Below are 25054 nucleotides of genomic sequence, written 5' to 3'. Positions count from 1 at the left end.
TCGGAGATACTGAAAAACGTCGTCCAGATTTTAGACTTGGGAAAAAGTCACTTGAGCTAACTAGAGGTCCCAGAGCTAAAGGCTGGGCAGCCCAAATGATAGTCGCCAAAGTTTAATTCCGTTTAATTCCCTAAAAGGCTTAGAGTCAGCCTTTGGACCGCCTCGCTCTCTAGGTGGCTCAAAGTAATCGGAAGCTCGGGCCCTGAGTACCCCCACCTCTCCCCGACCCGCGCAGGCGTTTTCTCCCGCCCCAGCCCCTGTTCTTTTCTCCCTCCTGCCCCGCCCCTGCTCAGTTTCCTTTGGTGCTTCCTTCACTCGCTTGCGACCCTGTCGCCTCGAATGACGTCAAGGCTGTGAACGCTTTCATTGGCCCATTTCAATAGTCGCGGGATACTTGAACTGCAAGAACAGCCGCCGCTCCGGCGGGCTGCTCGCTACATCTCGGGGTGTCTTTGGCCCGCCACGCCCGGCCTTGCCTTCCTGCGCCTTTCGCAACCTCCTTGACCCTGCGTGGTCTCGAGCTGGGTGAGCAGGCGGGCGGGTAGGCTGGCCTGGGCTGCGACCGGCGGCTACGACTGTTCTTTGGCCGGGTGGGCTGGGCAGAGTGCACGCTGCTTGGCGCCGCAGGCTGATCCCGCCGTCCACTCCCGGGAGCAGTGATGTTGGGCAACTCCGCGCCCGGGCCTGCGACCCGCGAGGCGGGCTCGGCGCTGCTAGCATTGCAGCAGACTGCGCTCCAAGAGGACCAGGAGAATATCAACCCGGAAAAGGCAGCGCCCGTCCAGCAACCGCGGACCCGAGCCGCGCTGGCGGTACTGAAGGCCGGGAACCCGCGGGGTCTAGCGCAGCAGCAGAGGCCGAAGACGCGACGGGTAAAGGGATGCGGGATATCTGCAGGAGGGTGGGTCGAGCAGGGTTTGGCACTGGCTTGGCAGGCAGAGAAGAGTGGCGAGAAGGCATGTCCTGGGCTTTTGGAAGGGGGCCAGGGTCTGGAGTCCACTTGGTGCTGGTGTGTGGGATGCCACAATAGGAATTCTCCCATTATTAGCATCAGGACCCCGCCAACACTGTGTGTATGCTGCCTGTCTGCTCTCTACAGGTGGCATCTGCCTGTACATAATGGGGTCAAACCAAGCTCTAAAACATGTAGTCTTTGCTCAGCTCCGCGCCTTTCTCTCCACTTTTAAACCCCAGGCACTACTGTAGGACTCTGACCCCTTTCCTCCTCACGGTTAAGAGATAACCTCTACTTTAGAAAAGGGTGTATGAAATAACTTTGCTTTTGGCAAATTCCGCCATTTTAGCCGGATTTGCTCTGTTGCTCCACCCTCGGGCGACAGTGGTGAACCAACACTTTTTTGCCATGTCTTTCCTAAACTTGTCATGTATTGACTTGCCACCCGACCCTTCTTATGGCCCTGATTAGTTTTGCATAATTCCACCTAGTGTTATCTGTTGATAGCCTTTGTGGGAATGCCTGTGACAAATGGGAACATCCCTTCTCTTTTGAATACTCAAACTATTCTTTGTCCCAGAAAGTTTAATTCCTGATAGAGTATTTGGGAGAAAAAGCAAAGGCCAACACCCATAAGAGAAAGAATGCAAAACTATTTAGTAGGCTCAAAGCCAGTTATTAATTCTTGTTTAGGTTGCACCCCTTAAGGATCTTCCTGTAAATGATGAGCATGTCACCGTTCCTCCTTGGAAAGCAAACAGTAAACAGCCTGCGTTCACCATTCATGTGGATGAAGCAGAAAAAGAGACTCAGAAGAAGCCCGCTGAATCTCAAAAAACGGAGCGTGAAGATGCCCTGGCTTTTAATTCAGCCATTAGTTTACCTGGACCCAGAAAACCATTGGTACCTCTTGATTATCCAATGGATGGCAGTTTTGGTAAGTTTTAAGGAAAATCTGTATGAATTTACGGTAATTATAATTATTAGATGATATTAATGATTTGCATTTTAAGATGTCTTATGTAGTCATTTTGACTACAGTGAGTTAGGTTTAATGTAACAAGGCTTAGAAAGGATGTGACTTAATCTCAGATCTCACAGCTAACACTTGACCTGGTGATGTACAAAAGGATCCTAATCTAGTGCTCTTTCAGGTTCACTGCCAGTCACATCAGTCTAATTATAATTAGATCTTAAATGCTTATTTTAATCTGATCCCATAAATGTGTTCTTGGTTGGGAGAATAGATTTCAGTTTTATTTAACTCACTTATATGTCACTTAGAGAGTGCTGTTTGAAGATGCAGTCTTAAATATTGTGATTACATAACATCTCTTCCAGTTTTATAATTTTGTTTCTATAAAACCAGTCCGGATTATCATCTGATACCAGAAAGTGACACTTTTCCTCCTACAAGTAAACAGTTGTACCGTGGCTGTTTACTCTTACCCATGTATTAAAGTAGCTGCTGCAAACAGCTCTTTGCAGTTTGTACTGTTTCTTTGCCCTAGGGATATCGAGTCACTGGACAGCTCACTAAATCCAATCTCATTTTAGTTTTAGTTGTATTGATTGTGGGGAAGGAGGGGTGAGCAGGAAAAGTCCTTTGGAAATAATAATTTGTGTGTTTTTATCAAAATTTTTTAGAAAATGTTTAATCTCAAGGTGATCTTTGAAGCGAAAATAATAATGGATGATACTCTTTGCTTCAAAAGATAATTTATACTACAAAAAATAAATTATTTATAGTGTTAATCCATTTGCCCATAACAAACCTAATTTCTTAATAACACTTGTTAATGGAGGCCATTTAACTGATTCTAGCTATTGCCTACTTGGGCTTTGTATATGTCAGACTCTGGGATCTGCAGTCTCTCTTAGGGCAAGTCTTAGATATTATCTCAAAACTTGGATTTTAAGTGTTCTGTCCTAACAGAACCACCATGCCATCTGCTCCTTTCTGTTGTGGAAGATGGATACTTTAAGATAATAACCGATTCTTGTTTTCCTGTTAGGGGCCTACCAATATGGTTTTTTTCCCCCTTCATTAACTAAAATCATTCTAAAGCTATATGTACAGAGATACTGAGACTAAGGTAAAATATTCTACATATTTCGTCATGAGAAGCTCTTTTTAGTTTGATGAAATAAGTGCTTTGTTAATATGAAATTCCTTACAAGGGCAGTCATTTTTAGCTATTAAACTAGGTAGACAAACAATTAATTTAATCATATCTTTTGAATTGTCCCAGAGTCACCACATACTATGGACATGTCAATTGTATTAGAAGATGAAAAGCCAGTGAGTGTTAATGAAGTACCAGACTACCATGAGGATATTCACACGTACCTTAGGGAAATGGAGGTAAAGGTTCTCTGAATCCAGTTTGTGTAATGTATTTGTTAAATGTGGCTAAATGAAATTGAGAGGATAATGTTTAAATTTTTAAACTAATGAATTATTCTAATACTGCAGTTAAGTTTATAGCATGTAGCCTCTCTTAATTGTAAAATAATCTAATTGCAGTTTTAACACTACTAAATACTTTTCTCAATAGGTTAAATGTAAACCTAAAGTGGGTTACATGAAGAAACAGCCAGACATCACTAACAGTATGAGAGCTATCCTCGTGGACTGGTTAGTTGAAGTAGGAGAAGAATATAAACTACAGAATGAGACCCTGCATTTGGCTGTGAACTACATTGATAGGTTCCTTTCTTCCATGTCAGTGCTGAGAGGAAAGCTTCAGCTTGTGGGCACTGCTGCTATGCTGTTAGCCTCGTAAGTCTACCTTGGTTTGTTTAAAAGTGATCACGATCTTTTGTCTAGGGAAGAAATTGATTTTTAATGGTGACCTTTTAACATACACCAGGCAGAGAGTCAGTGACTACTTTAGGGATGGCAATGTGGTGGGGTTGGGGGAGTGGAGGAGGATGAAATTGTGTTCTAATCTACAACACTATTTTTCCCCAAACTGGATTCCTTGAAGACAATATAGTACACTAGGTTAGAAATTTTAAAACATTTTCCTTCCAATATTACTTTCTGGCATATAAGCAGTGTCTCTTTTATTAAGAAGTAAAGGCTGGGTGCGGTGGCCTGCGCCTGTAATCCCAGCACTTTGGGAGGCCAAGGTGGGTGGATCACTTGAGGTCAGGAGTTCGAGACCAGCCTGGTCATCATGGCAAAACCCTGTCTCTACTAAAAATAAAAAAATTAGCTGGGCATGGTGACACATGCCTGTAATCTCAGCTACTGGGGAGGCTGAGGCAGGAGAATCGCTTGAACCTGGAGGGGGGAGGTTGCAGTAAGTTAAGATTGGACCACTGCACTCTGGCCTGGGCAAGAGAGCAAGACTGTCTCAAAAAAAAAAAAAAAAAAAAAAAAAAAACACTAAATTTAAAAATGAAAACATGAAACATGTTTTCCTAAGACTTGTATTTCCTAAATTTTCAGCTACTTGGTGAACTCTGGCATTGTTCCCATCTTGAGAAGTCTCATGCCTTTCATTTACTTCCTTTGACTGAACTGGGAAAAATATCTCAAAAGTCCTTTATTGATTTGGGCCTTTTAATTAGCAATTAGCTATCCAGTCTCTACTAGAAATGATGATCAAGTGTCTGGAAATGCAGTTGGTATGGATTTTGGATTCATTCCTTATATTCTGCTAATGGGATTTCAGAATTGGGATAAGGAAGCTTACTTCTCTTTTAGGACTGATTACTTAAAACTTTTTTCATTGTAGAAAGTTTGAAGAAATATACCCCCCAGAAGTAGCAGAGTTTGTGTACATTACAGATGATACCTACACCAAGAAACAAGTTCTGAGAATGGAGCATCTAGTTTTGAAAGTCCTTACTTTTGACTTAGCTGCTCCAACAGTAAATCAGTTTCTTACCCAATACTTTCTGCATCAGCAGCCTGCAAACAGCAAAGTTGAAAGTTTAGCAATGGTGAGTTAACTTTCATTTTGTTGAATGGCGATTCTTAGGTAATGTAAGCCCTAATTCCTTTGTACAGGAACGTAGTTCCTTTGTACAGCATGGTGAAGAGATTTAGTATTCAGAGGGAGATTAATGCTGCAGTATGAAAGAAAGCCTACTGCTGGCAAAAGATAATCTATATCAGGAAAGCACTAGAAGCAGAGGTCTAAGGATGACATCTTGGGGATGGGTAGTCAGAAGAATTGTTTTTTAAAAGTTAATAAAGGAGGGAAAATACAGGATGAGGATGGAACAAAACACTAAAATGATTGATATGTTTAAAGATGAGGCTGTGAAATATTTTTTCTAGGGTTGCTACAGAGCCATTATCAAAGGCAGGAAAAAATTAGGTTAGAAGGCAGAGGTTTGACATTTGAATTCTAAATGCTTTTGTGATCATAAAGTATTTTTTATTCCAGTTTTTGGGAGAATTAAGTTTGATAGATGCTGACCCATACCTAAAGTATTTGCCATCAGTTATTGCTGGAGCCGCCTTTCATTTAGCACTCTACACAGTCACAGGACAAAGCTGGGTATGTATTACGGTCTTCACACACCTATCTTGTGACTGAAATGCGTGTGCCAGATTGAATAATAATTGTCCTACAGAACTGAGGGTTGCCTAGATGTTCTTACTTGGAAAAACTTCAAATATATACAGTTGACCTTTGAAAAATACAGGTTTGAACTGTGTGAGTCCACTTACACATGGATTTTTTCCCAATTATATGTGGACTGAAACTACAGTATTCAGGGAATTCAAAACCCATATATATGGAAGGGTGACTGCAGGACTTGAATATGTACAGATTTGGGTATACTTGGGGAGGGTCCTGGAACCAATCCCTCATGGATGCTGAGGGATGATTATATACTGTTTAAGGCATGTTACCTGTTGAACAGTAGCTTTTTGTTAGGTAGTAAGCTTAGTTGTAACTTGAATTGAAAGGTGAGCTTTTTAAAAAGCATCTGACCTGTTGCTGGCAGGGAAAGTAGTAAAAAATGGATCGAGAGATGGAATAATGGCCTGAGAAAGCTAGTAGGTGGAAAAGTTAAAGATTAGTACAGAAATTTAACATAAGCTTAATGCTAACTATTAACTGTTTGGTATCTGTTACTAAAAGCAAAACTCAGGGCTTCTCTATTCCCTTCTCCGTAGCCTGAATCATTAATACGAAAGACTGGATATACCCTGGAAAGTCTTAAGCCTTGTCTCATGGACCTTCACCAGACCTACCTCAAAGCTCCACAGCATGCACAACAGTCAATAAGAGAAAAGTACAAAAATTCAAAGTAAGAATTAACTTGGATATTGAAGCTTACTTTTCTAGATTATGGTTGAGATCTTTGACATTTTAACTTTATTCATGAATCTGCCATAGCCTCCTTGAGAAGCTGTTCTCTTAATTGGTTATGTGTTTGAAGAAGGTTGTAGTTCATGCTTTCTGCCCTGGGTCTGGGGGAGAAGAGAGAAGGAAGAGGGGCATGCATGTGTGTTTCAGGGACCAGTGTTTCTAAAACCATCAACTCGGTCAGATAGAAATAGCATTTTTTAGTTCCCAGTACATGAGTACAAACATTATTCCACGATCTCCTTTACCCAGTGACTGTTTACTAAAAATATTTTTGTTTTTGTTTTCCTACTTACAGGTATCATGGTGTTTCTCTTCTCAACCCACCAGAGACACTAAATCTGTAACAATGAAAGACTGCCTTTGTTTTCTAAGATGTAAATCACTCGAAGTATATGGTGTACAGTTTTTAACTTAGGTTTTAATTTTACAATCATTTCTGAATACAGAAGTTATGGCCAAGTACAAATTATGGTATCTATTACTTTTTAAATGTTTTTAATTTGTATATCTTTTGTATATGTATCTGTCTTAGATTATTTGGCTAATTTTAAGTGGTTTTGTTAAAGTATTAATGATGCCAGCTGTCAGGATAATAAATTGATTTGGAAAACTTCGCAAGTCAAATTTAACTTCTTCAGGATTTCACTTAGAAAAGTTTACTTGGTTTCCTATATAATGGGAAGTGAAAACCTTCCTCTAAAATTAAAGTAGGTTTAGGAAAACAGACCCTCAAATTCTAACATTCATTTTCCTAAGCAACTGGATCAATTTGCTGACGGGCATAATCTAAGCATATCTGAATACAGACTTTTTCACTCTTTGTAAAACCTGTTTAGGTTCTGCAAACTAAACAGAGGCTGGGAGCGGAAGAGGGTGGGAAGCTTACATGCAAATTAACAGACGAGAAATGCTCCAGAAGGTTTATTATTTTAAAGCATAACATTAAAAACAAAAAACTATTTTTAAAACCCTGCTAGATTTTATAATGGATTTGTGAATAAAAAATACCCAGGGTTCTTAGAATGGAATAAATATCCTTTTAATAGTTATATATACAAATATACAACTGTTAGCTTTAATTGGCAGCTCTCTTCTTTTTTCTTCTTTTCACTGGCTTTTTACTTGGTGCTTTTTCTTGTTTTGCACTGGTGGTCTGTGTTCTGTGAATAAAGTAAGAATTTACTAAGAGTATGCTTGTTAAGTTTTGGATTATTGAAATAAGAGGCATTTCTTAGTTTTCCAATAGGATATAAAATGTGTAAGACTGGCATCCAAAGAGTTCTATAGATTTTGGTCCTAATTTTTATAAATCACAAGGTAAAGAAATCACAGAACAGATGGATCTCTAATGAAAAAGGGACGTCTTTTTGTTTATAGTCATGTGGCAAGATGAGAGTAAAACCAGAGAACAAACCTCTAGAAGTGTTGAATATATATATATATACACACATTTGAAATAAACCAGAAATGTATTACCTTATTTTCTTTGGATTCTTGTCTGGTTCCAAAATGATCATTTCTTCTTCTTCACTATCTGAGAGTATTATGGGAGCATCTTTAAAAAAAAAAGGGGGGGGGTAAGCAATCTCTTGCAATATTTATTTCTGCATGAGTTTATTTCTATCAGATGTTCTAAAACTCTTATTGCTGGGGCTGGGGCTGGGGCTGGGCTGGGCTGGGCATGGTAGCTCACACTTTTAATCCCTGCATTTTGGTAGGCTGAGGTCATTCTGGTCACCTGAGGTCAGGAGCTCGAGTCCAGCCTGGCCAACATGGTGAAACACCATCTCTATTAAAAACAGAAAAATTAGCCAGTTGTGGTGGCATGTGCTTATAGGCCCAGCTATTCATGAGGCTGAGGCATGAGAATCGCTTGAACCAGGGAGGTGGAGGTTGCAGTACCACTGCACTCCAGTCTGGGTGACAGAGGAAGACTCCATCCCAAAAAATAAATAAAAATAAGACTATTTGCATATAATAGCCCACGTCACTCTTTAGGTGGAGGCTTACTCTTCTCTTTAAATCAGCTTCTTAGAGCACTCTAGAACTCATCTGTAACATTGGTTTCTTTAAACCAAAAAAAAGACACCATTTGTGTGACAATTTGGTACATGTCATAATAGAAAAGTTAGGGGGAAATCTATATAGCATCTTTTGTAGAGACAATTGAATTGTTTTGTGCTACTCTATTCCTCCAGAAATAGTTCCAGTTTACATTCCAATAAATAAAAGAACCCATTTCCCATATACCTTTGGCATTGCTGGTATTTTTAATACTGCCCAAAATACAGTAACAAAAAATGCCATGTCATTTTTCTTTGGATTTTATTTGTATTACTATCAGGGCTGACCATGAAAAATATTACTGGCCACTTGTATACTTTGAGTACTGCTCCCTGTCTTTTGCCCATTTTTCTCCTGATCATTAGTTAATGATATACATAAAATGTGAATTAACCCATATCAATTCTTTGTATTTTTAGTTTTCAGTTAGTTTCTCCCTTTCTTCACATGCTTTAGAAAGGCTGTACCTGCTCCATTTTTCCAATTCTTAGGTCCACCTTCATTATATTCAGTTGAAAATACTATTCACTGTTAGAAGAATACACTAAACATATAAGGTATATGCAAGTGCAAGGATATTAACTGAAAAAATGGAAACAACTTACATCTTCAATAAGAGAATTGTTAAACCAACTAGTTATATTCAATGCTACATAAGTCTATGCAGCATTAGCTTACATCACTGCACAGAGAGTAAACAAATACCTGGGACAAGTATTTGGAAGAATTATACCAAATAGAAGTAACCACTGGGAATTTTGAGTAAGGGTCCCAATCAATGGGAAATTTTTTCCTTACCTTATGCAAAAAAACAAAAAGCTCAGGCTCTAGTAATGTTCATAATTTCTCTCTTTGAAAACAGAAGTATTTGTATTACATTCCTACTAAACATACCACCTTCAGTTTTCTCTGCCAGCCTAGTTCCCAGTTCCTTGTAGGATTTCTGTTCTTAACACGTAAGAAAATAAGTCATTATTCTATTATATAGACCAGCAAGAATTTGTTTTTTTAAGTGAAAATAACCATACACAAAAATAACTTCTTCAGTTCTATGGCTTTCAGAGTGCAAGAAACGTCTAGGACTATCAGTATTCTAGTCACTTCTAGGATTTTTTTATGTTCTAATACTGCAATATCTAGTATGGTAGCCACTAGCCACATGTGGCTGCTTAATTTTGTATTAAATAAAATTTAAAATTCAGTTCTCAGTAACACCACATTTCAAGTGTTCAATAGCCACATGGGGCTAGTGGCTGCTATACCAGTGTAATGTTTCTATCCCAGAAAGTTTTATTTAGACAGTATTACATGTTCTGATAAAGGATGGGCTTTTTGTTTCAGTCTAGAAACCACAAAAAAAGACAGCAGGAAGGAATAAGATCTTCCAGAAACTCATTCCCTTAAAACCCACCCAAATACATATACAAAAAAAAATTTTTTTTAATTAAAAATGTCACTATCATTTTATGCCAAAGTGTACCACTACTCTACAAAGATATGCATATTCTTTTAGTAGCGTTAGTACTGCAGTTAGCCACAATAATTTAGTTGAAATTTAAATCACAATATTTAGCCCCTCTAAAAATGCAATACTTACATCCCTATATTTAACTGTATATCTACATTCTCTCTATATAGTATCCTGTATGTTATTTATCTAGTATACATCTCTATATAGCTGATATGCTATATATTACTACATATATAGTGATAATATAAATATGCACATTTTATGCATTATTATATATATAACTATATGGTAATACTATATATATGTAATATATAATGATAAGTGTGCCACAAAGTGTCACCTACCTTGGCTTCCAATATCAGAGACTTCTACTCCAGTGTCCATTTTTATACTATCAAGAATGATAGCTTCATCACCACCGCCTTCATCATCTTCCTTCTCAGAGTCTTCAAGATCACCCCAGGAGTTTTCTACTCCCTCTCCAATTTGGGCAGTTCCAGGAGTCCACAGCACAGGTGTAGAAACACTTAACAAGTTAAGAAAACTGAGTAACAAAAATATTGCTATTTGATGGACTGTTGAAAAAGATGAGAATGAAAGTTTTCTTCTTGTAAGATTGATTCAAGTGTGCCTCAAGTTCCTAGGGAGAAATAAAACTTAATATAGCTACACTATGTATGGATGGCTGAACAATGAAGAAGAAAAAATAACTCAGGCAAGATTTTATGGATGCAATTAATAATAAGAAATGTGAAGAGACAGCTTCAACATTTTAGTTACAGTACTAAATTAAATTGGTCCTTAAAACACAATCTGGTTTTTCCAGGATAACTGAAGAGAAGCTCAATGTTATACCATCAACAGAATATGACTCACATCACTATCTTGTATTTTAAGTGTTTTCTCTAACAAAGTACAGTGTTTACAAAAACTAATTTCAGTATACACATCCTTCATATAGCCTAATATTATAATGCCAAGTGTTATGAATCTTGTTACTGCAAAAACCACCAAATAAAGATACACTTCTGAAGGAGGTTCTGCTTCAGCAATGATTTCTTCTGCTTTTTCTTCTACATCCGAGGTATCAATAGGGGCCTTTTCCATTTTAAATGCTGTGATCCTTTGATTTGCTATAGACTCTGCAAAACCAAACTTTCCACCTTCTTTCCTGTATGTGGGGGTTTTTTTTGGTGGGAAGGAAGCGGGAGGAAGGTAACAGATTAGACAGAAGACAGGAAGGGAAAAAAACTATTATTTTGTCCTTTGGTGGATGAAAAATATTGAAAGAGAGTTTATCTAACTTAACCTCACCAATTTATTATGCCTAACAAGAGTCATGGCATAATCATTTATTAAACCATGTGCCAGACCATGTGCTAGGTGCTTAAAATACACTATTCTCTAACCCTCAAATCAGCCCTACCAGGTAGTGTTAATATCCCATATTATAGAAGAGGACACTGAAATGCTGGGTTATGTATCTTGCTTAAGATAGCACATTAAGAAGTAGAGATGGGAATCAACCTGTTTCCTTACATTAATTTGAGTTACTAGATTATTTTTATCCTAAGAAAATGTTAACTGTTAAAGAAAAATCTTATGTCTCCAGGTGTGGTGGTTCACACCTGTAATCCTAATATTTTGGGAGGCCCAGGTGGGTGGATCACCTGAGGTCAGGAGTTTGAGACTGGCCTGGCCAACATAGCGAAACCCCATCCCTACTAAAAATACAAAAATTAGCCGGGCATGGTGGTATGCATCTGTAATCTCAGCTACTTGGGAGGCTGAGGCAGGAGAATCACTTGAAGCCATGAGGCAGATGCTGCAGTGAGCCGAGATTGCACAAATGCACTATAGCCTAGGTGACAGAGTGAGACTCCATCTCAAAAAACAAACAAAAATCTTACATGATTTTTCAATATAGGTTATATTTAAATTGCAGAAAATATAGTAAGTCCAATCAACTTTCTAAAAACACACTAAGTAGTATACTCAATTGTGATTAACAAATAAGGAAAGATCAAGTGTGAAGTTTATATGGTTTGCCCTTGTTCAAGGAAAATCCTTAAGAGAAAAAATACATTAAAAGACCATTTAAGGCCATTTCCTGTTCCCTGTGTTGTGTCTTGGAGCCTGGAGCAATGAAGACCTCTTGTTCTTAGGCGGGTCTTTCCTCTTCATTGTTTTGGAATTCTGGACTTGACCCAGTGTTAAATTCCCATCTGTGATGCATTTTGTAATAAGTGGGTTTGATACCAACACCCTGAAAGATATTCTCATAAAACAAGAATCACCAGCTCCCACACAAAGTAAAAACTGTGAACCTAATTTTAGCAGTGTTAATAAGGAGCAACTCTCCACGAGTCACTGCATCAATAATGCTTGTGTTATAACATCCTCTCCTCCCTAAGGCACAGCAGCAAGTGACACATACTTGTCTGGAAACCAGTTTCATTAATACTTTTATTGTGTCTGTCCAAAGATGAGTAGCAATATCTGTTACCAGTTTCACTACCTTTCGGAGTTTTGGATAACATATCTATACCATATGAGTTAATTTTAAGTGAAATTGCCATTCTAACTTTGTGAAATCAAATTCATGCATAATAAAGTTTGCCTATACTAAAAAAAAAAAGTAAATATTTAAAAAATGAAAATAAAAGACCATTTAGTTCTGGAAAAGTTACTTACCTTACTTTTTGGTCATTCTCCAAAGCTTTCAATATTAGCTCTGTAATTTCTGCTACTTTCACACCAGCGATTTTACTGCATCTCAAAACCTATTTATAAAATGAATTATGTTGTTTAAAGACGGTAAACCAAATGGTTTTCTCTAACGAAACTAAAACCATGAAATTAATTTTTCTACCTTTATAAATTTAAGCCTGGCTTTTCCAAACATGAATACAATGTAAACACAGATTAAGGCAAGATGTGAAAGTTGTTTTAAGATATGTGAAGGACTATCACATTATGGGAACAGACACAAAAACTTCCTTACACAACAGTATAAATACTAATACCATGGAAGAAACCACAGACACATATGCTCCAGGATGCACTAACTTCCTTTCTTTGTGAGTAATCTGGGTAGTACTTGTGATGCTGGTAAAGATGATGATACCAGAAACTAACATTTATTGCACACTTAGTATATGCTAGACACTGTGCAATATATCTATCTTTATATCCTTAAAACAACAAAGTGTTGGCAATAACATCATTCCCTATTTTACGGATAAAGAGAGACCCAAAGATATAAAATCATTTGCCCAAGATCAACTAGTACAGGGGCAGAACTGGAATTCAAACTAAAGCAGTTGTTAATCACCTACACTGTATGCTATATGGAGATCTATTTTCTAAAAGCTCCCATGTGAATCTGATATGTAGCTGGGTTTCAGAACTACTACCAATTGTACCCAAATCCTAAAAATAAAACTACCTTTTTACATAATTTCTACTATTGGATGTTTAAAAACTTTTATTTGCTCTTGAGACAGGGTCTTATTCTGTAGCTCAGGCTGGAATGCAGTGGCACGATCTCAGCTCACTCAACCTCCACCTCCTAGGCTCAAGCAATCTTCCCACCTCAGCCTCCCAAGTGGCCGGGACCACAGGCATGCATCACCAAGCTCAGCTAATATTTATTTATTTATTCATTTATATTTTCAGATGGAATTTGGCTCTTGTTGCTCAGACTGGAGTGCAATGGCACGATCTCAGCTCACTGCAACCTCTGCCTCCCATATTCAAGCGATTCTCCTGCCTCAGCCTCCCAAATAGCTGGGATTACAGGCGTGTGCCAGCCACCACGCCCAGCTAATTTTGTATTTTTAGTAGAGATGGGTTTCACCATGTTGGCCAGGCTAGTCTTGAACTCCTGACCTCAAGTGATCCACCAGCCACGGCCTCCCAAAGTGCCGGGATTACAGGCGTGAGCCACCATGCCCGGCCACTTTTTTTTTTAATAGGGATATAAATCTTTTTCTTCACTAGACCCTGCTTCTAGATGGAAGGGTCAGACTCTAGCAGGCCAGACATGGGAGCACCAAGGTAGGAAGGAGGAGGATACCTCATAGCCACCAGTCAACAGAATGTATTTAATAGTGACAATACTGAAACCACATTCTAACACATCCTAGAATCAATCACTGGAAGTATCCCCATTGGATTTTTGTTAAAAGACAAAAAAAGCATCTAAAGAGAAGCAACCTATTCTTAATGGGACATTAATCAAAGCACTAACTTGATCTTTTAGTAGCATTATCCCACCACTGGACTGGATAGTACAAATCTCTCGATGTTTGTTCATGGCAATCACCAGCAAGCCATCCATCACACGTTCTTCTCGTTCATTGGGATCCACCAATAAATATGTTCTGAAACGAATGTTAAATGGACCTGAACAAATCTGAGACCGAATGCTTACCATTTCTTGGGTAATGAATTTTTAAAAGATGACATCAATAAAGTCAACAGAGAATAAAGGTCTGAGCCTATGGATTTGGGTCACTGAAATGGGGAAAGAGACAAGAAAATTATTGTGTTTATGAACACAAATGAATGCTAAGTGGATATCTCCAGTTATTACAATGAAATCACATTAAGTTCAGATTGTATTTACTTAAATGATCATCTAAACATAATGCTATCTCTTTGATTAAATGACTTCTGGCTCATTAATACAAACTTAGATAATGTTAATTTGGCTAACCCTAAAGTTGCCCTAATGTCCTATACTCCAAAGTTCTACTGTGTTCTGCTAATGGCTCATGAAAAAAAATACTGTCTATTTCTGCACTGTCCAGTACCCTCATCAATAGTCACCTGTGGTTACTGAGTCCTTGAAATGTAATCAGAGTATGTAAAATATTGGATTTCAGAGACTTAGTGGAAACAAAAGAATGTAGACTTAGTGGAAATAAAAGAATGTAGACTATCTCATGACTAATTACTAAAATACTGATTATTTCATTTTATTTCACTAAAATGAAAATATATTCATTAAAATATATAAAAATTAATTTTACCTTTTTAATGTGACTACTAAAAATATAAGTACTTAAAATATAAGTAGTCACATTAAAAATTTTGAATTACACATATGAGGCCAGGCATGATGGCTCATGCTTATAAGCCCAGCACTTTGGGAGGTCAAGACTGCAGGATCACTTGAGCTTATGAGTTTGGGACCAGCCTGGGCAACAAGGTGAGACCCTGTCTCTACAAAAAAAAAATTATTTTTTAATTAGCTGGGTATGCCACACACCTATAGTCCCAGCTACTTGGAAGGCTGAGGTGGGAGGATCACTTGAGTTCAGAAGTTGGGAGGCTGCAGTGAGCTATGATCACACCACTGCACTCCAGCCTGGGTGACAGTGAGACCCTGTCGCAAAAAAATTAAAAAAAAAATTAAAAAGTAACAAAGACTGCACTAGGTGGCTCAGGCCTATAATCCCAGCACTTTGGGAGGTGGAGATGGGTGGATCACTTGAGCCCAGGAGCTTCAGACCATTCTGGGCAACACAGTGAAATCCCATCTCTACAAAAAATAAATAAGCTGGGCATGGTGTACACCTGTGGTCCCAGCTACTCAGGAGTCTGAGGCAGGAGAATCACTTAAGCCTGACAGGTTGAGGCTGCAATAAGCCATGATCTCGCCACTGCACTCAAGCCTGGGTGACAGAGGGAGACCTTGTCCAAAAAAAAAAGAAAAAGAAAAAAGAAAAAGAAACAGCCAGGCATGGTGGCTCATCCCTGTAATCCAGCATTTTGGGAGGCTGAGGTAGCCAGATCACTCTTGAGCTCAGCAGTTCCAGACCAGTCTGGGCAATATGGCAAAACCTCTTTTTCACAAAAAACACAAAAATTAGCCAGCCATGGTGGTGCCCGCCTGTAGTCTCAACTACTCAGAAGGCTGAGGCTGAAGAATTGTTTGAGCCCAGAAAGCAGAGGTTGTAGTGAGCAAAAATCGCACTGCTATACTCCAGCTTGGGCAACAAAGCCAGACCTCATCTCAAAAAAAAAAAAAAAAAAAAAGAAAAATAAGAAAATTTTATATATGGTTCACATTTTATTTCTACTGGACAATGCTGGCCCATTTTCCTCTGATGAAACTCTACACTTAAAATCACTAAAACTTGAAAGTTCTTCTCTAGTCCTTGTACTCAACACTGTGTGAAATATTTTTATCTTCCCTTGTTTCTAAAGGAATTTAAGGCTCAAGTTTTCCTTTGAAAGTACCATTAAGTGGACCTGAAAAACTCCAAGTTTTCAGCCACAGAAGGATTTAGCAGTTAAGTAAACACTGGAAAACTGAAGAATTGCCGGGCGCGGTGGCTCAAGCCTGTAATCCCAGCACTTTGGGAGGCCGAGACGGGCGGATCACAAGGTCAGGAGATCGAGACCATCCTGGCGAACACAGTGAAACCCCGTCTCTACTAAAAATACAAAAAACTAGCCGGGTGACGAGGCGGGCGCCTGTAGTCCCAGCTACTTGGGAGGCTGAGGCAGGAGAATGGCGGGAACCCGGCAGGCGGAGCTTGCAGTGAGCTGAGATCCGGCCACTGCACTCCAGCCTGGGCGACAGAGCAAGACTCCGCCTCAAAAAAAAAAAAAAAAAAAAAAAAAAACTGAAGAATTTAGATTTTTTTCCTCCAGTTTGTGAACCATCCCCTCTTGTAACTGACTCCTAGAACTACTCCATCTAATATGCTCCATAGTCCCCTGTCTTCCAATAACCTACAGTAATTGTCATCCCACTTTCCCAAATTAGAGCCTAGCATATAATTCTCTTAACCCCTGTACATCCTAGGAAACATAAAACACTACCATGCCATAGTAAACTCCTAAGTTTATGAGTATGCCATGAAAAGAAAAATGTTGAGAAATATCTTCATCATAGTATAAGAGTTTCATTACTTCTATTGAGAAAGCTCTTTGCCAACTAATGCCCTTACAAAGAAAGAAAGGAACTATAAGGTGTTTTAATATTAAGGGAAGTATTTAATATTAACATGACACACTTGAGTAGAACAATAAAATTCCTAGCTGCATTTGTAATTTTGGCCCATAACAAGGTGAGGCTTACCCTTGCTGGAAAAAGGCAAAACTGACACAAATGGGCATGTGGTGGATACTTAATGGTACAGGATCACGCTCTTCAGGTGTATACTGTTTCAAAAGAAAATGTTTAATAATTATAGTCACTAAGTTATGAACATACAAAAAAAATCTTGCACATCAAATACTAAAATAAAAATGAAGTTCCTTTATTCCTTTTGACTACCCAAATAACTTCTTTTATATTAATTACCTGTTTGATTTTGCAATCAAACCGTACAACTTTTTCAAAAACCTTTTTCAAAAATTTGCTGACATACATATAATTTACATCCCATAAAATTCACTTTTTTTTTTTTTTTTGAGACAAAGTTTGTTGCCCAGGCTAGAGTGCAGTGGTACGATCTCAGCTCACTGCAACCTGCCCCTCCCAGGTTCAAGCGATTCTCGTGTCTCAGCCTCCCGAGTAGCTGGGATTACAGGCATGTGCCACCATGCCAGGCTAATTTTGTATTTTTAGTAGAGATGGGGTTTCTCCATGTTGGTCAGGCTGGTCTTGAACTCCCGACCTCAGGTGATCCACCTGCCTCGGCCACTCAAAGTGCTGGCATTACAGGTGTGAGCCACTGTGCCCAGCCAAAACCCACTCATTTTAAGCATATGATTCAATTTTTAGTAAATGTATAGTTATGGATATATTTATGGACCCATCACCACAATCTAGTTTTGTAATATATCCATTACTCCCCAAAATTCCTTTTAATCTGTCTGTAGTCCATAGGAGTCTGGTATACTCCCACCCTAGCCCCAAGGAACCACTGATCTATCTTATTTCTGTCTCTGTAAATCTGACTTTCTGAGCATTCTATATAAATGGAAAAAAAATTGTAATGTTTTGTGCCTGGCTTCTTTCAACTTAGCATGCTTCATGTACCTTGCAGCATTTGTCGGTAGTTCAGTTCTTTTCATTACTGAACAGTATTTCATTATTTGTATATATGACATTTTACTTATGTATTCACCAGCTGGACATTCGAATTGTTTCCAGTTTCTGGCTAATACATGATGCTATGAACATTTGCATTCAAGTCTCTGAACACAATAAGCTCTTATTCCTCCTGTAGATTCTTAGGCATCGAATTGCTAGATTTTTTTTTTCCAATTTTAAGCCATTGCAATTTGTCTTAATATTATAAGGTTGGCCGGGGGCAGTGGCTCACATCTGTAATCCCAGCACTTCGGAAGGCCGATGCAGGCGAGGTTGGGAGTTCGACACCAGCCTGACTAACACGGAGAAACCCTGTCTCTACTAAAAATACAAAATTAGTCAGGCGTCATTGTGCGTGCCTGTAGTTCCAGCTACTTGGGAGGCTGAGGCAGGAGAATTGCTTGAACCCGGGAGGCGGATGTTGCAGTGGGCTGAGATCACACCATTGTACTCCAGCCTGGGCAACAAGAGTGAAACTCTTGTCTCAAAAAAAAAATAAATAAATAAATTACAAGGTCAAAACTGCTGAAAGATGTACATATAAGAAAGGAGTATTTTCAGCTGGGCATGGTGGCTCACGCCTGTAATCCCAACACTTTGGGAGGCCGAGGTGGGAGAATCACTTGAGCCCAGGAGTTCAAGACCAGCCTGGGCAATTTGGTGAAACCGTATCTCTACAAAAAACACAAAAATTAGTCAAGCGGTTGGCACATACCTGTAGTCCCCACTACTCAGGAGACTGAGGTGGGAGGATTAAGTCCAAGAGGCAGAGGGTACAGTGAGCCGAGATCATGCCACTACACCCCACCTGGACAACAGAGTGAGACCCTGTCTCAAAAAAAAAAAAAAACAACAAAAAGAGTATTTCCTTCTATTGTTATTTTTCTGAATATAGAATGTTGTCTACACTTAAAACTTAAAAAAGCTGTCAAACTTTTCCAACATGGCTGTACCATTTTACATTCCCACTAGCAATAACACCACAGTATTCTTCAATTGATTTTTCAAGTGTAGTAATCGCTTTCTACTTTGTTTTCACTTCCTTATATAAACTCTCTCCTCTAAAAGAATATCACCTCTACTGTTAATAAACCTTTGTCCCTACTTCTCACTTTTTAACAGTTCTGCTCCAGTCTACTGCCCAAAAGCAAAATTATGAATCATTGTTTAGAAAATCTGGGCATCTGATGTGTCCTTCTGCAACTTCAGGATTCAAACTACAACTACGGTGCACTTTCATTATTCTAGCATGTAATTTATATAAATCAAAACTGACATACTCAGAACAAAAGATAAAGAAAACGTACGTCAATGGTTTTCAAAATGTGCTCCCTGGACCAGCAACATCAGTATTACCTAAGAACTCAAAGTTAGAAGTACAAATTCTTAAGTCGTAGCCCTGTTTCACTTTGGGAGTAGAGTCTAGCAATATGTTTTAACAAGCCCTCCAGGTATTTCTGATGGACTTTCATCAGCTCTTTGCCTAATTAACAAAAGTCCTGGAGACAAATATGAATCTGCTGATTCCTCAGTGCTTTTCAGCTATTGCGTATCTCTTGCAGGGTAAGCATCTCACTGTGCTGAGAATCATTTATTTTTCACACATATGGCCCTTAAACATAAGTCAACCACTTCATCTAATGCTCAATCCAAAATAGTCATCTAATTCTGTTCTGAAAAACCAGGCTACGGTATGTTCTTACTGACAAATATTTCAAGAGAGGAACTGTTAAGAGATTTCAAGGGCAATTCTGACCATATGCAGTTTTAGTCTTATGAACAAATTTTTAGAACCTACCCAATTGCCATCTACAACGTAACTTCACTAAAAACAAGTTGCCTGCACATTTAGGACCCTCCTCATTCATTCATATCAAGGATCCTGGTTCACATAAGAGCTTACCAGTGTTATTTCATCTCCTTGGACAGAGACATCAGGTCTTCGGAAGTGACATAAAGCCACGATTGCAGCAATGCTGGCAGCATCAATAATATTTCCATCATGATTTAATAAATGTAGGTCTACACGTATTTGCCAAACCTGATAATGAATTTAAAATAAAATAAATCATAACTGATTACAACCAGTGGCTATTTATCAAGAAAAGTAACATTGTGCACAAAGTAATTTTTCTTGCTGTTAAAACATGCAGTTACTCCTTCTAGTTTGTTAACAAAAAATGTATTTTAGAAAATTTAAGCCAAACATCTGAAATACTATGTAAGTCGTTTAATCATAGAACACATACTTTAAATAGACAGAACTACTCTAATGTTTAATACTAAGATTTTCCTAACCTCAAATCTAATTACATTTTTATCATGTCTGTTAAAAACCACAAACTCTAGGCCAGGCACAGTGGCTTACACCTGTAATCCCAGCACTTTGGGAGGCGAAGATGGGAGAATTGCTTGAGCCTAGGAGTTTGAGACCAGCCTGGGCAACACAGCAAGACCCTATCTCTACGAACAAAAAAAAAAGTTTTTTAGTTAGCTGGGTGGAGTGGCATGCATCTGTAGTCCTAGCTATTCGGGAGGCTAAGGAGAGAGGATCCCTTGAGCCCAGGAGTTTAAGGTTACAGTGAGCTATAATAACACCACTGCACTCCTGCCTGGACAAAAGTGTCACCCTGTCCCTAACAGAAAATAATGTTTTCAAAAATTAAAAAACATTAACCTTTTAGGTTTTGTGATATTTTTAATAACCTTACAAGTAATGCAAATAGGAAGTATTATACTTAGGTATGGAATATGGAAAGCTAAATGACTTCTCTGGAATAAAAATGCTTGTCAAATACCCTAACCAAGAATCAAATTCTGGCCAGGCACAGTAGCTCACGCCTATAATCCCAGCACTTTGGGAGGCCAAGGTGGGTGGATCACTTGAGGTCTGGAGTTCAAGACCAGTCTGATGGTGAAACCCCGTCTCTACTAAAAATACAAAAATTAGCCGGGCATGGTGGCAGGCACCTGTAGTTTCAGCTGCTGCTCAGAAAGCTGAGTGGGAGAATTGCTTCAACAGGGGAGGCGGAGGTTGCAGTGAGCTGAGATTACACCACTGCACTCCAGCCTGGGCAACAGAGTGAGACTCTGTCTCAAAAAAAAAAAGAATACAATTCTAATATCCTAATGCAGCACAATTTATTGGGACTAAGATTTTCAAAGTTATCCCTGCCACTGACATGGTGTGGCCCTGTGTAAATTGATAAACCTATCCAAATGAAGGATTTCTTCTGTTCTTGAGTTCTGCATGAAAAAGGAAAACTACCTGCTGCTATGAACTCATGCAGATAAGAAAATGAGATTATATGAAAAAGCCACAAGTTCTTTGAATAAAATATTTTTACACAAAAATCTAAGTTGCTATTTTCACCCTTTTAAGATAATGCTTTTTATCCCTTCAGAGAGAGAGAGAGGTGGCACAAAGTTCTATGGGTATCACTCAAGAACATCTGAAGTGAAGTGAACCAGTACAAAACTTGAGTTGACTAAAGTTCTGAGAATAAAAGCACAGACACCGAGATCCATGAATCAACAGTATTCATCCTAAGATTAAGAATTATGGGCATATTCCCCACCTTTTCACCAGCAACAACACAGAGAGATTCAGTGTCTATACACTTCGAATTTCTTAGACATCTTTCCAAGAGTCGATTCAACTTCACCAAGAGATCTGATTGCCTATAATAAGAAAATAGGAATGGGCTACTGTCATGACATATAACAACAGGTATTAAAACAAAAGCTCATTGCTGTTAGGTTCTCCATGACTAAAGCAGCTTAAGAAAAAGATTTAAATACCTGCCAGGTTCGAAAGCTGGAGCGGCCATCTGAGAGAGTTCAAGGTTAAAAAAAAGAATACCTTCTGTTGCCCTATTGAGTTTTGGAGACACAAGTTCACAGGAAACCTGTCCAAGAACTCTGCAAAGATAAAGTACAAAGTATTAACTAAATAGACTCTCCTTCCAAAAAAAAAAAATCTGAAACAGATCACAAGCTTCAATCTTAATGTGAGTAATATCATAGTCAGCCAGATAAATCATAGAACGTAAAAATTATATGTAAAGTATAATATACACAGAAATAAAACATAAATTGGTGCAACTAAAAACACGACAGAAAAAACACCTCTCTTATTACAATGTTTACTATTCCACAGATTGTTCTAAAAAATCAATAACCTTTACCTCTAAAGCAAGTATTTATTGATATAAGATGGCATGAAAACTTGAGATTTAAGTGTTTTCACATGCCATAGTTCACCATCATTAACTAACCAAATAGCCTTACAACTTTCAAATGAATATCTGAAAACCTAACTTTCATGTCACTCGAAAAAGAGGAAATCAGGATGTACACTTAATGACAAGATGCTCAAGATCTCTCTGTATTAGTGTGAGAAACAAATTCGATATGATCACTACTGGTTATCTATACAATTTACAGAAGTCAGAACTATGTGATACGTGACAGAAAATACGTTTATGACTAAAAAGTTCAATGTGACCACAAAATCAAAAAATCTTGCATAAAAAAATACTTATTTTTGTCAGCTAAACAAAGAATACTGTGCAGACTTCTTAGCTGCTTTATAAACAACCGAGTCAATAAGGTTTTTTTTCAAACTTCTCCCTTTTCAATGTGTATCTCATTTAAATCCTGTTACCTTGTTTTGCCAAGTTCCACCACGCAGCATCCGTAATCTGTTCCAAATGAGATCCTGATGTTCCTATAATCATAGGTTTGTCTGCCATCCAGCCGCTGTAAGCACAAATTCATTCATTCATTTATTCCTTCAACAAGTATGTCTTAAGCAACTACTTTTTGTCTGGCCCTAGGCTAAGCACTTGGGGGAAAGTGGAATCCTAACCACCCCGCCCATACAGCAAAGTGGAAACTACAGCATGGACAACTGCTGGGGTGACTAGAGACTTGAAAAGAACCTGTGGAAAAAAAATAAAGCCTGAGGAATGGGGTGAACGTGCCGGTCGTTCCCCTAGTGGCTCCCCGGGCCCAGGCGGGCCAGGTATGAGTCCACACCTTGAGACCCGGGCGCCCTCGCAGCGCGCAATTCTGCGGGGACCAAACCATACCTTCTTTTCTTCGATGGCACGGAGTAGGAAGCGGCGTTCGCAGTTTGAGAGTGGCGTTTCCTTCATGGTGTTGGGTCACCGGCCCCACAAGCACCAGAATCCGCGGGAAAAACGGAAACTGACTTTTCCTTACGTGCCGCTGCCCGTCCCGAGGCGCAGGAAAATTTCGTCATCAAAACGCGGCGGCAGGAAATAGGCAAGGGCTTGGGCAGTCGCTACTGCGCAGACTCAAAGCGTGAGTGGGGCGAGCCAGCGGTCAGCGAGAAGCCAGTGCGACTTAGGGAGGGCGTTTCTGAACGTTAAGTTGCGTTTCTTTTCTCATAAGATGCGGAGGAGAAAAGGATACTAAAAATAACCATCAGAGTGGTAGAAATTAGTATCAGTAGACCAATCTCACACTTCACCGTTCGCTCAGTCCTCTTGCGGGGTGGAGACTAGACAGATATTACTGCAGTTTCACAGATGAGTTGACATTGGCCCCCAGATAGTCGCAGATGCAGGATTTGGAGCATATTAAATGAACAAACACTGGAATGAGGCGGCATAAGGGTTGGGGGAGAAAGTGAAGATGGTGAAATGGGATGTTTTTGTGGCCAAAGGTGAAATTTTGTGGGATCTGAGAAGTTGATGAGAATGGAGAACGTTCGCACGTTATAACCAATGATGTTACTACTACTGTGGACTGAAACTAAATGTACCGTTTATTTCTTATCCCCTCTCCAGTTATTTTAAGTCGATAGACTTATTTTTATGGTCACAGAAAAACCTTAGCTGGGCCATGCTGCCAACCAATCAGGTTTTTTGGAGAGGCAGTATCAGATAGTACTTTTAAAAAGTGTTCACTGCCAGGGTTCAAATTTTAAGTCTGTCGTTAACTGCTATAACCCTGGGCAAATTAACCTGTGTGCTTCACATTACTCACCTGCAAAAAGAAAAAAAAAAGGGCGGGGAGGGGGGTGGGGAGTGAGAAACCTATTTATTATGAGGAATAAAATGAGTAAATAGATACATAAACTGTTTAGAACAGTGCCTGGCATGGAGTAAGCACTATTTAAGTGTTTGCATATTATTATTTTGTTTCCTTTTGCTTTCGAGGTGGTAGGCACTGTAACTCCTACGCAGTCTCTCTTTGGCTTCTTTGGTAGCTTCTCACACGTTATTTCTACCAGTGATACATTTTAGTCTCACTTTGTACCACTTGCAATCCATGTACTCAATAAATACTTGAAGAGGGCCTACTCTGTCCAAGAATAATTTAAGTGCTGGAGAAACAGGGTAGACAAGATCCTTTCTCTGAAGGAATTTATATTCTTTTTGGAAAGACAAAAACCCCTAAACAAATAGAACAATTTCACACAATGGTAAGTGCTCTCTGAGAATAGGAATGCTATCTTAATAGGGGTAGTTGCAGAATAGGTGACTTTGTAGAGGTGACATCTAAGTAAAGTAAATCTTTGGTGTTGAGCAGGAGCACCCTTGATGCCATCTGGAGAGGAAAAGTGTTTCAAGCAGAAAGAGTAACATATGCAAAAACTGAAATGGGATGAGCTCCACATGGTCTGGAGACAGAAATTGTGAAGAAGAAGGAAAGTGGACAGAAATGATTAATTTTCAAAATCGGCAAGGGGATTACAGGGTACTAACCACTTAAGTTCTTTAACAACATAAGTTCATTTTTATTGTACAGTTTCACACCAGAACTGCTGGTTGATAAGTTCTTCATTTAAATCCTTGGGTTCTTTCAGTGGCCATTTGGTAATTTTCCCCTTCAGCAATGAAATAGGCCTTTGTTGAAATAGCCTGTTACTTCCTGCAAGGCAGCTTGGTAATGGAAAGAGAATGGACTTTGGCTTCAGATAAACTTCAGCTCAAATGGACTTGGAGTTAGCTAAATAATCTTTCTTATTTGGGAGTTCTGTATCTTCAGATTGGAAGTAACAATTACTCTGTATTAAATGGTCTGAATGAAAGTATCTAATGAAACATTTTGGACATGATAGCTATTCAAATGTTAGTTTCCTCCTTCCTTGTTGGCTTGGCAAAGGCTTCCCATGCAACTGCCCAAACTCAGTATGA

The 25054-nt window shown here is 38.9% G+C and overlaps 2 protein-coding genes across 3 annotated transcripts; one reads left to right on the top strand and one right to left on the bottom strand.

Moving 5' to 3' along the window:
• The first annotated feature begins 390 nt into the window (after window positions 1-390).
• Window positions 391-7774, top strand: CCNA2 (cyclin A2). The gene is made up of 8 exons (XM_010362562.2): window positions 391-872; window positions 1649-1892; window positions 3208-3320; window positions 3514-3737; window positions 4702-4909; window positions 5359-5472; window positions 6099-6232; window positions 6590-7774. Exons 1-8 carry the CDS (start codon window positions 660-662, stop codon window positions 6636-6638), a joined length of 1299 nt encoding a protein of 432 aa, XP_010360864.1. The 5' UTR covers window positions 391-659; the 3' UTR covers window positions 6639-7774.
• Window positions 7203-23178, bottom strand: EXOSC9 (exosome component 9). Of its 2 annotated transcripts, XM_030925285.1 has the most exons (13): window positions 22979-23178; window positions 22552-22646; window positions 21687-21806; window positions 21464-21566; window positions 19789-19926; window positions 16926-17008; window positions 14082-14214; window positions 12524-12612; window positions 10854-11000; window positions 10174-10355; window positions 9253-9306; window positions 7771-7849; window positions 7203-7454 (listed from the first exon to the last, which is right to left on the bottom strand). In XM_030925285.1, exons 1-13 carry the CDS (start codon window positions 23042-23044, stop codon window positions 7370-7372), a joined length of 1374 nt encoding a protein of 457 aa, XP_030781145.1. In that variant the 5' UTR covers window positions 23045-23178; the 3' UTR covers window positions 7203-7369. The 2 variants fall into 2 exon arrangements, with proteins under 2 accessions (XP_030781145.1, XP_010360863.2); XM_010362561.2 differs by lacking the exon at window positions 9253-9306 and having other exon boundaries at window positions 7309-7454.
• Between the last annotated feature and the right edge of the window lie 1876 nt (window positions 23179-25054).

Source organism: Rhinopithecus roxellana, chromosome 2, assembly GCF_007565055.1.
Source record: "Rhinopithecus roxellana isolate Shanxi Qingling chromosome 2, ASM756505v1, whole genome shotgun sequence".
Taxonomy (NCBI): domain Eukaryota; kingdom Metazoa; phylum Chordata; class Mammalia; order Primates; family Cercopithecidae; genus Rhinopithecus; species Rhinopithecus roxellana.
Note: the sequence above shows the minus strand (reverse complement) of the source record. Positions and strands in the feature narration are given on the sequence as shown.